The sequence below is a fragment of the Sturnus vulgaris genome, chromosome 4, assembly GCF_052056855.1.
Source record: "Sturnus vulgaris isolate bStuVul1 chromosome 4, bStuVul1.hap1, whole genome shotgun sequence".
Classification (NCBI taxonomy): domain Eukaryota; kingdom Metazoa; phylum Chordata; class Aves; order Passeriformes; family Sturnidae; genus Sturnus; species Sturnus vulgaris.
The window spans coordinates 3,864,112-3,882,303 of record NC_142246.1 but is presented as its reverse complement, the minus strand read 5'-3'; the positions used below and the strand labels follow the sequence as shown (position 1 = coordinate 3,882,303).

The 18,192-nt window shown below is 37.4% G+C and overlaps 1 protein-coding gene across 13 annotated transcripts in view; it reads right to left on the bottom strand.

Annotated features, from left to right (window-relative positions):
* CTNNA2 (catenin alpha 2) overlaps nt 1-18,192 on the bottom strand; it is a 463,208-nt gene that overhangs the window by 6,650 nt on the left and 438,366 nt on the right. For 7 of the 13 annotated variants that reach the window (XM_088162967.1, XM_088162973.1, XM_088162969.1 and 4 more), the window contains one exon: nt 9,583-9,726. The exons of the other annotated variants lie outside the window; for them this stretch is intronic. In XM_088162967.1, coding sequence (XP_088019093.1) covers nt 9,583-9,726 — 144 coding nt within the window. The remainder of the gene's footprint in view (nt 1-9,582; nt 9,727-18,192) is intronic. 13 annotated transcript variants of the gene reach the window in all.

The window sequence follows — 18,192 nt, the reverse complement described above, 5'->3', positions numbered from 1 at the left end:
TAGAGAGAGCCAATGCAAGAATGGCCTGTTTGCTATTCAGAGGCTCTCTTCCCCATGGAGGGGGACATCTGCTCTTTATCAGCACTGCTGTGCAATGGCTGAGGGTCTGTCAGTCAGTCACTTCAAAATGCTCAAAGGGCTCTTGCTAGCTACAGTCCATTTGGAGAAAACGATCCTATATACTTGAAAAACTCTCTCTCAAAAGAAGTCTTTGTCTGGAATGTAATGTGGTCACAATAATGTAAAAAATCTGTAGCTACACAGAGAAAATTGTATTGTACTCGTCCTTTCCTAGCTATTTGTTTTCATATTTGACTGCAATTAACTTACTCCTTTACACATGATGAATGTTTAATTCATTCTGGGGGGAGTTGTGTTTTATAGGTGCACAATCCACTGAATAACCATGCTCATCTGCATTTTTTCAATTACAGGTAAGAAACCCAAGGGATTCCCAAGCCCATTTGGTTGCATTAAACAAAGGCTGCCATGATGAAGGACAGCAGAAAACACAAAAATACAGCAATAACTATGGGTATCTTCTGCCTTCTATGGGCTATTGTCACTTTAAAGCACATTACCAACTGCTGTATGCTAGTTTGCTACAGCAGAAGAAAATAAAAATACTCCCAGAACTCATATTCCCAGTAAAAGGTACACAGGCTTAATAGAAATGCATTTCTACATTTGCTTTACTTATTCCAAGTAAATAATTTAGTATTTTAGAAGCAAAAGAATGAATGACAAAATTATATCCTAATTCATTTGCTTTGAGAAGAACACTTAATGTGAAAGCTCGTTTTTTTAACAACTGAAATGGTGAAATGAAAAAAAGACAATTGGAAACACCTGAAAGTTAACTAATTACCTAATTATTTTTCTGGAAAATAATTATTACTTGCATCTCTCCAGCTTGCAGGTCCCAAAGGTGAAAATTACATTTTTAAATTTTTTATATTAGTTTTTTTTTTTCTATTCAACAAGTACATTTACAGTGAATAAATTATTTCTCCAATACTATTACTATGAAAAAAAAATTACAATTTTTCTTGTAGCTACCAAATATAACATAGGTTATTTTCTCAGTATGTAACATTTAATTAATATCTTGTTGCATTCCTCTCAGAATTTAATGGGGAAATTTTTTTTGACCCATAACAAAAAAACCCCTCAGAAATGTTTAAATTTTTTTTTCTGCTCATTATCTGCCATTTTACAGGAGGAAAAAGATGCCAAACCAGTACAATTCTTACCACTCACCAGAAACTCTGTAAGGAATTTTTAAAATTCAATTGCTTTAGCAATCTTTTTCATGCTACAACACTGTCTCAGAACTTTCAGAGTCTGTTGCTGAATTAAAGTATTTCACAACAATCTGAATGTAAAAATATCTGGAAAAACGGACAAGGAAGAAATCCTCAGTGAATAAAGCTAAAGGAGTTTTGTGGATGGGGACAGGATTTCTCTCCACAAATTCTGTTGTTTATACCACACGTTTTCTTTGCTAAGGTTGAATGTAGAGGAAGAAACACTTTCTACATCAACCCACATCTGAGAAACAAGAGAATTGAGTCTTCTGCCACGATGACTTGAGGGCTTTTTCATCCAAATCTTCTTATTCTGCACAGAACGAATGTCTGGAGGATGATGCCAAGGGTGGAATGTGCTGGACAAAGAGCAGGATTGTCTAATGGCCATCACAATTCCAACACTGCCTGAAGCAAACTTGGCACAACCACATTTACAACTTCAAAACCATTCTGCCCCATAGAATTTGCTCTGAGTTCTTGGATGATTAACAGGAAATAGAATTTTGTATGACTGATTTAAATCAAATATTCAACAAGATAAAATGTCTGCAACAAGATGAAGTCCAAACTATCTGATGGGAGAGGCAAACTCCAACTATAACTAAAGCTTTTTTATATTGCCAGGAGGATTCCTGAAGAAAATTAGAGAAGAAATCTGTCAAAACTCAGTATCAAGCACAATAAAAAAGCAATTTATACTAATTTACACAGGGATTCACATGCCTGAAGTCTAACCAAGACACAACATTGTCTGAACCCGAGGTCACAGAAGAGCACAGAAGGCAGGTCTCTGTCAGAAACATTAGTACACATTTCCATTATCATATCCAACTGCTGCTAAATCTGAAAAAAAAAAAAAAAAAAAAAAAAAAAAAAGAGGAAATAGATGATATCCAACTAACTAACTAAGCAGTGCTACTGATCTCACTGCTCCCAACTGGAGTTCTGACTTGTAAGTTGACGACAGAAATACATTTTAAAAGCCCAGAGTAATCTACTGCTCTTTCATGCTGAGTTTTAGGAATGAATCTTTTGTTCTTCATCTAGAGAACAGGTAAAATAAAACGAAAAAACATGTCTTTCTAAGATTCTTACCTGAAAGGAGTCAGTCATGTCTGGTTGGCTGGAAATTGTACTCAGTGATAAAATGCAGGAGATGTGGATTTTAAAAAAAAATCAATAATGCACAGAAACACTCTATGCTTTACACAAGTAAATGTGTTATCTCCTGCTATTCCTCCCGATTTTGTCTCAAAGAAAACAAAATGAAAAGCAGCATAAAGCAAGATTTAAGACCGCAATGCTGAGAAATGTGCTATTTCCCCAAATTCTTTTTTAATTTGTACAAGTGTCAGAGCGGTATCTGTATGTGATTTATCCCCACGTCTTCAGCTGTGAGGATCTGCCAGTTTTTGAGGCAAATCTGCTCCTTCAGCTCCTTTCCTATCTCTAAAGTCACGCTTGCCAGGTCAGCACAGGGACACTTTGAAGATAAGTGCTCCACGGGCACAGCTGCATTTTCTCGGGAAAGGGCTTGGAAACAATGCATCGAACACATCAGAATAAATAAAATCAAATCAAATCCAAATCAAATCTCGTTGTAGAATGGAAGATGATACCAGGACAACTATTCCTTGCTTCCTTATGTTTGCCTGCTGCCGTTCATGTATATTTTATGTCTTGCAGAAGCAGATAAAGGCTTCGATCATTCAAGATATTGATAATTTTTGAGGTGCTAAAAGGATTTTACTCTCTTGGAGCTGAGGGTCCTTCCAGTTTTGCTCAACTCAATCAGTGAGAACATTTCTTTCTCTGTTTGTTTCCCTGAGCACTTTCCAGGACTTTATAACAGTGTGCAATGAAATTAAAAAAAAAAAAAAGAAAACAGGAAAAAAATCAAAACTCCATAATAGTCTTCAAGGGCAAGCTCTGTTTTGGTCAGACAGAGCTGGCTTTATCATGTATAACAAATAATTTCTAATGGAAATTCTATCATTTTATACCAAATAAATTACTCATTATTAACTGTTCTATTTATTTAGCCAACTCAATCAATGATTAAACAACATTCAGTAAGTAACAAGAGCTCCCTATTAGAAGGAATTTTTCCCCGGTCAATTACTGAAAAAACAATTTGCAAATGCATCTATTCATTACATTTCTAACTCTAGGTAACACTAAATGTCATAAAAACCATTAAAACAGGTAAAAATGACCTGTTCTTACTGCAAGCAAATGAAACCAGAACAAAACAGAAACATTTGTAAAGGCTGTTGCAATTCACAGGGAAAGAACAAGTAAAGATGACAGCAAATTGAGAATAAATTGGAATGAATTAAATCTTGCTCTGAATTCTAACGGCTCATTTTTATTACTCATGCTTTATTATACAAATATTCTTTAAGGATTAAAAGAACCTTTTGAGGTCATCTAGTGCAATGCCCTGCTGAAAATTTGAATTACATGAGGTCGTTCTGGATTTTGCTGAAATTTGGGTATGTCCAAGGATGGATAATTCACATCACTGGGCTAGAGAACTCCACCCTGCACTTGAATTTCAGTACCCTCCAGTTAAAACATTTTACCTTATATCTAATTGGTAATTGCAGTGTGAAAACTTGTTTTTACTGTTTTTCCTGTCCCTACGACCATGCAACTTTGACAGGTCTGGATCTGGTTCTTCTAAACCCTCCTCAGAGACAGTTGTAGACAACAATACCTTTTCTCTGAGCCTTCTTTGTACACATGCAAATGTATCTATGACCTGTCTAGATGACGTTGGCAATCTCATTTTTACTGCTACAAGAGCAGGTGACCAATTCAAATGGGGAAAAAATGGAGTCATTGTAGAAAAGAAGGAAAAAATGTAATTTTTTGACAAATTTTTAGTAGCTCACTGAAATTGTTTAAGTACATTACTACTCTCTTCAGAAAATATTTGTGTTAGGGATTATGAATTTACCTGGGGTCTCTTTTCCCTTGCAGTTCAGTACTTTAGGTAGCATTTTCCCTGAGCAACAAATGCAGAAGTACTGGTATCCTTAATGATTCAAATAAATCTAAATGGTTCCTGTGCTTTTCACCTCAGGACAACCATCCCTCCTCAAAAAAATATAATTTGTTAAATTAATCAAAACAACATAACATTTTTCAATTAATCAAAACAAATCATCTCCAAATCTTACTACTAATCCAGAATTTACATAAAGGAGATAAAGGCATAGACTTCAGAAGAATGGTAAAATGAAAAAGCATTTGCAGAGGCCCTTTTCTTTTGAAGTTCTTCTTTAAATAGTGTACATTAGTCATGATTACCTACAGACTTGACTGCACTTAGTTGGCATCAGAAAAATTCAAACTGAGTGACTTTAAATATTAGTCATGATCCACTTTGGCTGGTGTCACTTGAACCCCCAGACTTTTTTCAGATGCCTCTTATTGAGCAATTTCTCTTGGAATGAAAGCAGGAAAAAGAGGGCTGCTCCTAAAATCCACTGATTTGGTGTGTTTGGTTACCGAGGCAAAGTGTTCAGAGTTTTCATTTCTACAAATTAAGTCTTATCCTACGCTCAGCCTACCTAATTCCATGTGCTGGACCAGAAGATTCCAAACTCCTTTTGTGCTTGGTGAAGAAGACCAGGAACCATGGAACACTCGAGATCTTTCATGGGACCTTTCTCTACAGAGATGGGCCAGAGCACTTCACCCTTTAAACTCAGATCAGAGATCCTAAATTGCATTGGAATCCTAAAGATAGTACAGTGGATTTGAGCAGGTGCTCAACATCTGCAAAAAAACCCCTGTCCTTGGATCTGACCTAGTGGTCCAAGAATTCACACAACTTAATGAAAGTTTTTGAGGCTGTTTTCCTTAATTCTCTTTTGGTCCCCAAAAGTGTCAAATGGGCAAAATCCACAAACTACAAGACATACAGATCTCTCCAACCTCCAGGAACTAAAGGGATCAGCACAACAAGACAGAAAATTTACATAGATAAATGCTCTTTAATAAGCAATTTAAAAATTTCTGTTCAGAAAAAGATTAGGCATCAGCTCAGTTCAAAGAAAGTTGAATTTACTTACATACCCATTTAAACCCCTGAAAGAAGCCCAAGACTAAACTTTCTGACTGTACACACGGTTTAATTCACCTGCTTTTGCCTCTGTATGTTTTAAGGTATTACTAATCTAAGCAGTTGTCAGTGTCTACCTGAAATAAGAATCTCTGCCCTCTGCAAATGGCTCTTGAGTTTCACATAAAGGAAGACTGGAGTGAACATCTCAGATGCAGATGTTTACACTTGGCTAGATGAGTCAGTATTCACACAGCAATAGAGAGCCAAAACCTCTTCATAATTCAATTAAAATCTTTCTGAATAATAAAATAATCAGTTTCCATTACACCAGAGACCTACTCTCATCTTTTTGCACAGCTTGAGTGGGACAGCCTCCCACTGTTACTGCATGATTTCTTTCTAATTCTATCTTTTTCCAACCATATTTAACTTGGATGAAGTCTTTCTCCCATTGTTTGTTTTTTCTTGGGTGGGTGGGGACAGCAATATTTGTGGTTCATTTGGCTTTTGGGGGTTGTTTTGTTGTTTTGAGTTGGTTGATTTTGGTTTCATTTTAATTTAGCCATCCAGAGTGGAAACTAGAATATCAAATGGAAGACAGAGAAACGCTGATCTTGAACATTAATTGAGTCATAAAGGAGTATGTAGTGTTTGAAACCCATCATGATTCTATAGATTTTTCTGCCTTAAGCGTGGCTCAGTATTATTTGTAGAAAGGAAATAATGACAATATTTACTTCTGTTTTCAGTTTCTCCAGGGTACACCATGTGTTTGCTTTGAGACACTCAGATGGGACTGATAAAAATCCAAAGGATTATAATTTAAGAGACTCATGTTTAATGTCTTTGAGTTCACTGTCCCAGGATCAGAAAGTCCAAGGTGTTAAGGCAGCCCTGGTTTCCTCCATCCTGCATTAATACACTCAGTTCAAGTGCTATGGAGCATTTGAGTTGTAAATTCAAACAAGCTGAGGTCCAGGTTTAAAAGGATTGCAATTTAAATCAACATGAGGAGCCCTCTAGAATGCTGTCCATCATCACTGTGACTTCTCCTGCTTAAACAAGATTAAATCCACACAATTCATGTTGAGGCAATGGTGTTAAACCAGCCCAAAACTGCAGTGAAGGGCAGGGGGAGAAGCATCTCTGCCAGCTGACACAGTTTGGGAACAGATGGTGCATTTCACAGCTCTCCCTCACTTCTCACAGAGAAAAAGAAGGTAAGAACCAACCCACAAAGTTTTAATTCAACTTGTAAGAGAAACCAGCCTGGCAAATAGAGGAAAATTGGGAATTTCACATAGCTGCTTTAATCATCCTGAAAAAAACGTTTGATCCCTGTAGATGATCTTACATCATTAAACTATTGCTCACCCTTCGTCATTATGACTGAGGAATGAATCTTTCACTTAAATGTTCTCCTTGACTTTATAGGTGTAAATAGACTAGTTAATATATTGGGTTTGTTTTGAGATGACTATAAACAACGTGCTTGCAATATATAAATTGCATTGTATAAATTTTGTATAAATTGTATAAAATTGCATAAATTTTTTAAGAATACTGCATCAAAAATTAACTTTCAGTTTGCTAATAATTTATGAAGATTTAACTCACTTGAATTAGCATGTATTGGAAGAAATTTCTCAGATATTTGCTTTAAAAGTTTTCATATTGAACACTAAATCAAATCAGCTGAAATCTAGGCCTTGTATTTTAACTTAATGTAAAGTACATGTAAATAATATTAAACAAACTTTTTAATTGACTGAATACACATTTAAGCCTAGGCTGTAAAATGTAGGAATCTGTGCACTTCAGACATTTTAATATTTTTGAGTCATAGCTGCCAGTAAAATAATTTAACAGGGGAATTAGCTCAGCAAATGTAACATTAGTTTATTTATTCTCTCAATGTTAAGCTATTCAGCCAAACTCATAGCCTGGGGTTACCCGGACAAAAAATTTGTTATTAGAATTGGCACAGACAGTCTTCAGGTTAATTATTGCAACAGTTCATATAATTTGGATTATCTTTCCTTCCACAAACTCCCCACTATACAGAAGTCAGCCAACTGCTAATTTGTTCATCTTACAAGATAAATTTTGAATGCAAATTTCTCTGGATTCAAAGTAATCCGCTGATATCTCTGTTCCAGGATATCCCCTCAGTGCTGATCACTCTCTCTAATTCACCATCGTTATTGAATGACTCCAGTTCTGATTCCCTTTTCCCAATACTTACATCAGTCTTAAAAAGAGTTTCCCTCTCTATGCCACCAAAATGCTTTTGTATCATTGAAGTGAGATTAGGGCACCGTACAGTTGCTCTTTGTGTTTTATCAATTCCGTGCAAAAACTGAAGTCTCCTGCATTATGCAAGAATAATTATGTGCTAAGGCAATTTGATAAACTCATCAGCAAAGGATGTGCTTAGGATCTAAATCAAATTTACCTCTAAGCATTTGCCTCTGAAAAGAACAAACTTCAAATCATCTTTAAGAGCAGCAATTCCCATAAAGTTTTCCCAGTGAAACATTAGAGATTGAGTAACCTGTTTTACCTTTTCCTTTCCTGAAAAGATTAAACTTTTCTGGGGAAGCTAAATTTGTCAGCCAATTTTGTGGCTTTGCAAAGGAAGATTTGGAGAGTTCAGTGTTTGGTATCTACTAAATGAATAAACAGTAGTAAAAAAAACACTTTGTGCACATTATTCAAAGCTAGAAAAGCTACCACCAGTCAGGGAGACATTTTTATATTCTTTGTCATTATTTTTCTCTTTGACAGGGAGGGAAACAACCATTTGTGAAAGTTTTGGTAGGTAGCTTTGTAAACAAGGCTCTCACCCTCCCTGAACTCCATTGAGATGTCCTATGCATTGATACCAAGAGCATCCCTGAGTCATCAGGGAGGAATATCTATCCATCACCATGGACCAATTCCCAGCAATGCCACTGACCAGAAGATGGAATGGTCTGCACCCTTACCCAATTGCCCAAAGCCACCTAGTCACCTGAAAATAGAAGTACTTCATCAATCAGACTGTGAACCCCCTCTGCTGAAAAGGCTGGGACTGCTCTCCCTTTCTTTGATTTATCGAGGATGTGTTGCTGCCTTTTAGTGCCTCACCCTGGGATATGAGCAGACCCCACACAAAACTGGTAAAGAGCTTTAAATGAACAAGAGCAGCAAGATTTGCAGTGTCCCTAGGGCCCAAAAATCTTCATATGATCCTTCTTCTGCCCTTTAGTATGAGAGCTCTGACATCTTGACAGCTTTAAAAGATACCCAGGAGGCAGAACAAGAAAGGAAGGTCTTCGTAGTCCATCTTGTCTTTTTTAATATGCTGAGGGATATTAAAACAGTGAAGCAGTAATACCTGGGGCTGAGGGAAATAGGTAACAAGACAATGCTTTAAAGTAAAATTGTAACATTTAGGTAGTGAGACAAAAAACACACCAAGAAATTCAGTCAGCAGCATCCCTGCCCATCTCAAGTCCTTATCAAAGAAAAAAAAAAATCAAATGCTTTGATTTATAATTTCAAAGGTTAAGTCTGAGTTACATCTCTTCTGGGTTTTCTGCATGATTTTATGTCTTCCACAATTTACCTTTGAATTTTATTTCATCTATGAAAAAGGTCTTATAATAATTGGGTTATTGTCAATACACAGCTTCATAAAAATTCTAGATAAAGTGAATTAAAACAGTAATAGAGAATATAAAAAAGAGAAATTCTGTCCCATATAAATGCCATTATCCACAGTTAATAATAATAAATATATAAATAACACATCTATCTTTAATCATAAAGAACTTCAAAAAAATTATGGCCCAGCACCGTAATCAAATACTGTAATTAAATTAATGGAAGTTTAGCAACTGATTTCAAGGGAACCAGAGCCTGCCTTTTCACAGGGCAAGATAAACACTGAAGGATCAGTTTAGCCATGGACCACCTGTGCAGAGAAACGTGGCCATTGCTTTGCAGGTGAAGTTAACTCTGGGACCTCTGGACAGGGAGGAAATGCATCTTCACAGGAGACTAAGGCAACACATGCAATTAACTCTGCGAGTCCTATGGTTAATTAAAAATAAATAAAAAAGGAGAGAAACTATCAAAAAACCCCCCATTCTCATGTGTCTTCCCTCCACCCCCAGACCTACAAAGACAGAGATGAGACAGGAGGTTACTCACCGTTGAGGAGTCACCGCTTCCAGTCTCAAGCGTAGCTCCCTCAGCACAGGTGGGTGGGTGGGTGGAAAGTTGACTAGCCCTGCCCCCATCTATGACATCACACTCTACCTCATAAAAGGTAGTGAAAGTGCTCTGAACTCCAGTCTGATTTCCGAGAGATACAGAAAAGAGATAGTGAGAGAGAGAGCAAGAGAAATATTGTGCGTAGAGGTGAGGAGAGAGGGGAACGTGTGCTGAAGGAGCTATGCTTGGCCAAGGGCGTCCTCCACGATGAGCAACCCCACTGTTGGGGGGTTCCTCTCACTCCTTCCCACAGCACAGCCTCAGCCTGATGGCCCCACAGGGCTTGCTGATTCTAAAGGGGAACATTTCTGGCACCTTTTGGTGACAACCAGAGAGGACAGAAAGCTCTATCCCAATCAAACGCTGGCTGACACCAGATTGGGTGTGGATTTGGTCAATTATTCTCAAGTGATTCTATTTTATGTGTGGTTTTGTACAGCCAAACTGCACTAAAACATCCACACCAGTGCAAGCTGCTAAAATTCCAGTGGTTGCAACAGGAATTACACTTGTGTTCCCTCATGTGGGATAAACATCCAATTCACACCTGTGGATTGACCCTTGAGCAGAGTTATCCAGAGGTTTGGGCTTCCTACACCATTGCATGAGAGAGGCCAGGAAATCAATTATGATTTTCTTGCATTGAAAATGAGAACAGACAAACTGTGCTGAAAGAACAAGTGAGGGAAGTCTAAAAATTCTGGGCATACATTTATTTAAAGAGCACACTTTCAAGTTCCAGAAAATATCAATAAAATTGCAATGAGGTGATGCTTTTAAAGGTGTACATTTTTAGACAATAACAGCTGTATAGGCCGAGGCACACTTTTTTTTCAAACAACATCCCAAGGACTGAAACTTGAGGACTTAAAATGGGATATTCAGTCTACTTTATTGTAAATGGTATTTTTATCATCCAAATTCTGGAAAAAACAGGTTTGGGAGTAAACATAATTATATTATAATTATAATTATATTATCCACTGGGATTTTCTTAATAACCTAGCTGTAGAGTGAAATTGAAAACAATAGTATATATTTTTTCTGCTGCTACACCTAACTCCATTAAATAAAACTGCTTAGAGAATGGGGGACTATTCAGTGCCAGTAAAGACTGCTAGCATAAGAGCCTGCCTTTTGGAAGAGGAAAAATAAATACTCCTTAAATGTCTTTTAAGAGTATGTATTATAAGCACATAGATAATATTGATGCTTTCCCTCAGGCTTTTTGGTGCTACAAGATTCATGTGAATTGTAATCTAATCATGATTAGTTTTTCTGTCTTACTATGGATTAATGTGCATTCCCTGCTCTGTCAGTGTGTTCTTTGTTTTTCTCTCCTTCTACTGAAAAAAGGAAGTGTGTAACTCATGTCTAGTACCAGTCACTCCACTTAACAACAGTCAAACATTTTCCTTCTTAACCTTCCAAACTTATCATCGTGGTTATCCTGCAATATCTGCAGATGTTGCTTTAAAGCAGTGCATTGTGGAATTAAAAACTCAACAAATGGATGCCCAGTGGGCAAAATGAAGAGTTATTGTGGCTGTTAGAGATGAGATGTAACTGCAGGGACACAATGCAAAACTAGGCTGCAGCTGAGGAATGCTAAGTGATGACAGTGCTGTTCATAATTTAACTGTTTTCTCTGAACATCATCTCTTGATTATGAACTATTTGCATGTTTGAAGACAGAGAGGAGGAAAACCTCCTCTGGTCCCCTGTACTGCATCAACTCCTTATTAATATTTATGTTTAATGGCCTCCTAAAGAGAAAAAATCCAATTTTTAAAAGCTTTTATGGTAAAAAGTACCAAGTAGTATTCAGTGAATTCATAACTTATGTAACCTATGGCTGGACTATTGCACCACAGTTGTTTTTGCCAAATAAAGTAGGAACATATTTCAAACTCCTGTGATCACCAGACCTCTGGAAGCCTAAGCAAGGTTGCTCCTTCTGATTAAGAGAGGGATGTTCAGAGGATATAACCTTAAATATCATAAAAAGTACACATGTAACAGCAGTTCTAAAGAGAGTTTAGAGAGATAAAGAGTTAAATTGTCTTTTATTGGGATGAAACAGATGCAAGAAGCACAATTAAATCCTGGAAGACTGAGTATGGCAAAGGATATTCTTCAGTAAAAAGAAATATGGAGAAATATGGAAAATTCCACCATGATAATGTGATACAAACTATTCAATAGATTGGGTGGCAGTTTATACCCCAGATGGTATTGTGGGGCTAGTACTGCTTAAATCTGAAATCTTGTTTTGACCTGCTCAGTATATATGTAGTTGAAAAAGAGAATATTAAGTGAAGAGCAAAGTGAAGACTGAGCTATGCCCATAGACTTAAACACATTACTGAATAAAAGCAGAAAAAGAGTACACCTCATGAAAGCATTTTTAAAATGTATATACATTCCAGAAAGTGCAGAAATCTTCTAAATGCTCCAAGGAACACAATTAAGATTAATTAAATGAATGCATGGAAACACAAAGAGACAGCAAATGAAGACTTTAATATCAAATATTTTCTTAAGGGATGCAAGCTAAGCCTAACAGCATAAGAAAACTATGTAAATGATGGTCAAGTAATTGATTTAATCACTTAGACCCAGACACCAGAAATCAGCTTAAAGTAAGGGTCCCTGTTTAGTCTGATCTCAATGATCTGATGGAAAAAATAATCCCAATGTGCTTTCTTTCTTGTTTTAAAGGATGAACACGTGGTGAGAGAGGCAGGCAGCACACAGGTACCTCTGGGTGCTGTCTGTGAAGTTTGAGCACAGAGAACCAACCCTGCAGAAGCATCACCCAGACTGGTACAGACACAGAAGGTAAAGAAGGATGGATTGTAAGGAATTGAAACAAGAGCTGCACAAGGCCATGTAAAAATGCCAAAGTGACACATATCATAAAAGTCTGAGAGTTTAACACAGACCCACCTCTGACCCAAAGAGGGCCAGCTGCTCTAAGGCATCGGCATGATGGATAAGTGGGAAAATCCTTTTTGTACATCATCTATCATAGTTAAGGAATGATGAAATATGGAACATCCTACCTGACACTGAGTAAATCTGTAACTTCTCTAACTTTTTGACAATGGAAATGTTGAACCCAGCTGCAGGTGTAAAAAGGGGATGAAAATCTTTCTGTAGTCTTTTGGCTCAGATATTGATGCTCTAATCCAGTTTTACAGAATTCTAATTTGGTCTTTGATGAGATTTAGGACACATTACTTGTATACTTCATCTCAGTTTCTAGGCATACTATTACCTACCTGGTAACCCAGTTCACAAGGTTTTAATGATGCATTAGTCAGAATCAGAAAGAACTGATGTTAAAAGAAAGCTTTTGAGAATATCTAACAGTAAGAGGTTTGGATTGATTTTTCTGATAATGGATAGTTTTTTACTTTGACTTCATATCAATGTCTTAATCACATTATACAAAACAAACCCTTTTTGTTGAAGCAGCTGCTTATCAGTCACGTAAGATTAGATGTGATAACAGAACTATTCTTCCTTTGCTTCTATGAGTACATAAATAATAATTGTAATAATAATATGTCCCAAGTGTGGAAGAAAATATTTCAGAGGTTAAAGATAGAGACTACTTTTAACATTTCTCACTGAGTTATCTCTCTTCCTAAAGGCCATTATGACCTCCCTCATTTAATAGAAACCTGTCTCTTTTGTGGATTTTATTAAAAACTTTGTTGTAAGTTTTATTAAAAACTTTATTGTTCAGTATTTGCAGTTGATTTTGCTCAGGCTGGAATAAAACTGCTGATGTTTTCCCTTGAGGGCACATCCTCTTGTCTGTGAACAGTTCTGTGTGTGCTACTCGTCTGAAACTGTGGTTGTCAAAAATTCCAATTACAGTCAAAGTAACTGATGAGTTTGAACTTTAGTTGTTATTCTTTTAATATCTGCAAAAGCACCATCTGATAGTACTTTTAGAAGTGGGACTTAGTTTCACCACTTTCCATCTCAAGTAGTTAAATAATTTCAAGAGCTACAGGATGTACTTCTGCATAAGAAACACAATCCAAAATCTCCTATTGTGGGTTAAATCTGTCATTATGGAAATTCAGTCCCCGTAATTCCATGTGAAAGAAACAAACCTCATTTTCATTTATGGCCTTGGGATGAACCTATTAGAAAATCTATGCTGTGCATTAGGGAGGCAAACTGAGAATGCCCCAGGGGAAAGGAATTCTTATTTAATGCAAAATGGTGATACTTGGTCCCAAACCATCTCTTTTAAAGGCAATAAGACAGAAAAAACAAGTGAACATAAGATAGCACCAAAGTCCTCTCTTTCCTTACAGTAATTCTTACAGAAATAACCCTTTGGGACCAGATCTTAGGGTGTGTTAGAATGGTCTGTGAGCTCTGCTAATTATTGTAGGGCTAGTGTAATTTGTGTATCACAAAACCATTATATTCCCATTTTCTTCCCAGCCCATTCAGCATGGCCTGGAATAGGAAAACAGGCTGAAGTGAAGCTGTAACTACTGTAGCAGGAGAGCTTTGAATTTTTGAGTGCCTACTATTTTTAAAGCAAATGCAGTATGTAATGAAGCACATACAATAGTATTTCCTTCAATTCTCCAACCTTTTTCTATGCTCATATTTCATCCAAGCCTCAATCTTGAATCTGTAGCATTTTACATTGTTTTCAAGGAATTAAATGACTTAATATTGTTTGCTATCAGAAATGCTTTTCTTTGCAGAAAATTGATCTCATGAGAAATTTCAATAAATTTAATCTTCACAAATGCATGAATATTAGTCACTTGACAAAGTACAAGAGCATGTTCCTTGGAGCCAAAATGCTTCTTAATAAGGATAAAAGTCTGACCTGTCTAAATTTAAACCTACTGAATGCAGACATATAGGTGGTGTATGTGCTTCTTGTCTCCATGAATATATTCTAATGAAGACAAGTGCAGTGTAATTTTGCTTTGCAAATTAAATTCTAGATAACATCTTTCCATTTATGCAGGATATATCGTTTCATATTTATGTGTGTTTATACATGCATTCATATAAAATGAGGTATTTTCTTAGTCCTGAGAATAGCCTTATAAAAATATTGGTTCTTCAAAAGAACCGAGATTATTGCACAAAAATTATTTTCTTGTTGGATTTTTCAGTTGTGTCTTGAGCTTTGTTCATCTGCTTTTCCTTACATAAACTCTGTCTGCCACCATCCACCTTCTTTGAAGGAACAGCCATACACTAATGAAAATAAATTAACCTTTCCAGAGGCTTCTGCACATTTTTTTCTGTGGATCACAGTTATGATCCCCTTGATGCCCAAAGCTCAGGGTATGCACTATCATCCAATCCAGCACCTTTTACAAAGACAAAACCCTGTGAGCTCCCTGGCACAGGAACAAGATCCGGCAGGACCTTTCACTTGGCTGAATCAAAATGCTGTACAAATGTCACTTAAAAGAGACCTCTGGGGGACTCTTGTATAACTTTTAACTTGAGATGAGTTGATGACTAACATCAGATCTTCTCAGCTGCTACACTGCCTACTCCAGGCTTGAATCCCTCCAAGGAAGTCAACTTCATAAACTCTCTGAGCTCCTGGTCCCTGCTCCCTTTAATGGGATGCAACAGGTAAGCTACATATAATGAACTAAATTCCTATTATTGTCAAATATTTGTAAGAGGTATTGCAAACAGCTTTAGAGCCACTACAGGTACATTTATTTATGTCTTTTTTTTTTTTTTAATTCATCTTTAAAATGTTTCATAGGATAATTAAGAATCCTTCACTGTTTTAACTTTGAGAAAGCCCTAAGACAGAGCTTCCGTAAAATAAATCATATATAATGAATATATGACCATGAGGGATTTTATCAGCACTCATTTTGATTAACCTGCATAACTCACTGGTGCCTTTGTCCTTTAGGAGTAGTAAATGACTCAGTGTCAGGATGATAAATTTTTTATGTTCCCACATCATCAGGTAGCCCCTACATGGACACTGTACTGAGGGACATTCTGGGAGTTGGAGACTCCTAAATTAGTCAGTTCAAACAAATTTGTTCCACAAAAAGGTTTATCCAAACCTGTTTAAGTATATATGCTTCACATAGCCATATATTTTGGAACTGAGTACACTTACTCTGGCTGTATTTCACCCTCACATGTATCAATATATCTGCATACATTCAAACACTTATGAAGAGGTTACTTAAATATATCTCCAACCCAAACTGTCCAGCTAAAACATCTTTCTGTATTTTTCATGTCTCAAATGTCTCCCGAAGCAGATGACATGAGCTACTTGAATATACAGTGTAGATCAAGGTCTCCCTTTCACAACCCAGCCCCAGCCTTCCTGTCCTGGAAGCTTTCTTTTCACAATGTCAAAATAAAGACCCTGAGTTTTTTATTTTCTCTTCCTGATTGTTATATTAGGAAAGTACAGATTATTGTGGAGTTCAGCTAACTTTATGGTCCTCACTACATCTCAGTCCTTTCAGTGCAATTCTTTGATTTCATACTCCTATCTTGTTTTTGGTTTGGCTTTCTTCCCCTGAACATTTCACATCCCCTATTTCTTTGGCTTACTTCCTTATTATTTAAGTGCTGTTCTTCACCCTCTGTCTCCATAGAATCACAGGATCAACGAGGCTGGAAAAGACCTCTGAGCTCACTGAGTGCATCCTATGACCCAGCACCACCATGGCCCTGAGTGCCTTCTCCAGTCCTTCCTTAAACACCTCCAGGGACTGTCACTCCACCACTTCCCTGGACAGCCCATTCCAATGTCTAATCACCTTTTCTGTGAAAATATCCCTCCTAATGTCCAATTCAAATCTCCTCTGGCACAGTTTAAGGTTGTGTCCTCTTGTTCTGTGGCTGGTTGCCTGGGAGAAGGGGAGAATCCTCTCCCTCTCCTGCTGCCCTGGATGCAGCTCAGCCAATGTGTGATTTCTGGGCTGCCAGGACACACTGCTGGGTCATGTGGAGCTGGTCATCAACCAACATCCCCAAGCTCCTCTTCTCAGGTCTGCTCTCAGTCCATTCTCCTCCCAGCTTGACCCAGCTGCAGGACCCTGCACTTGCCCTTGCTGAGCTTCACCAGGTCCTCACAGACCCACCTCTCCAGCCTGTCCAGCCCCCTCTGGATGACATGCCTCCCCCGTGGTCCCAGTGGCACCACACAAAACTTGTGACAAATTGGTGTTGTCACAAATTTGCTGAGGGTGCACTTGATCCCACAGGCCATGTCAGTGACAAAGGTGTTAAGCAATGCCAATCCCACCCCCAAACACTGAGGAACACATTCATCCTGGTGTCCACTTGGACAGAGCCCTTCACTACAGCTCTTTGAGTGTGACCATGCAGCCAATCCTTATCCACTTCTCTACAGTTTAGAGACAAGGATATGTGAGCCAGCAGTTCCATTTCTGTTATAAATTTATAGCAAAACTAATTTTGTCACTAGCTGAGTAACCTTTTTGCACTCCTGAGAATCTTGACGAGAAGGAACCCAACAGTTTTGTCAATTTAGCAACCCTCCCTTCAGGAACCTTTCTTTCACATAATCCTCAATTCTTGCTTGGTCCAAGAGAATGAAATTGCTCTGTTCACCAAACTTCAAATCAACACATTTTCCTTATTTTAAGCATTTCAATTGCAAAGGTTCTCTCCGACTGCCAACTGTAAAACAAAGGAAAACTACCCAGAAAGGCTTTCTGTTTCAGGGAAATGAAACACCCCATCAGTGGCTCTTAAGTAACTGCTCTTAATCCAAATTCAATGGAAGATGGCCTTGCTCACTTTTAATAACAGGTGAACTTCAAATTTCCTGATTTTTCTTTGAGTCTATAGAATTAGTAGATAGTAACTTGATGCTTAACTGCCCACGCGATACCAACTTGCTTCTAAATTATGAGGTAGTTTAGAGTGATTCATCCTTAATTAAAAGAAAAGTAAGACATGGAAGCCCTTTTTATTAGATGAAGGATGCATAGGCAGAATTGATAGGGAAACAACTGGTGAGCTCATCTGAAATAACTGCTGGATGCTCACTGCTACTCTCTGATAAATAACGAGGCTCAATTCATATTTGATGAGGACCAGCTCTTTCTGGTTACCTTACTCTTATCACTGATCACAAATAAACATATAATTATTTTGTAGTGTATCTGTATGTGTTCATATTTTTATGTATCCACCCTCCCAGTTCGGGTGTTGTGTCCATTTTCGTCATGTCCTATCCAAAATTAACGGGGTTGCTCCAGCCCTTTCACCTTCCTGTTCCTGCTAAACTCCTCACTTCAATTTTCCAAGCAAGAACTCCTTGATAAACTCACAATATTAACTACATTGTCTTGTATCTTCAACAGAATATAGGAATCCTTCTCTGGGTATCTCAGTTGAGCCTATTGTGTTAGGATAAACAGGACTTGGAAAATAAGTGGGAACTGGATGCAGCTAAAGTTATGTTTGGAGTGTGCTTTAGCTATTGATTCCATACTTTTGGACAGTGTTCAAAGGCACATGGCTGCT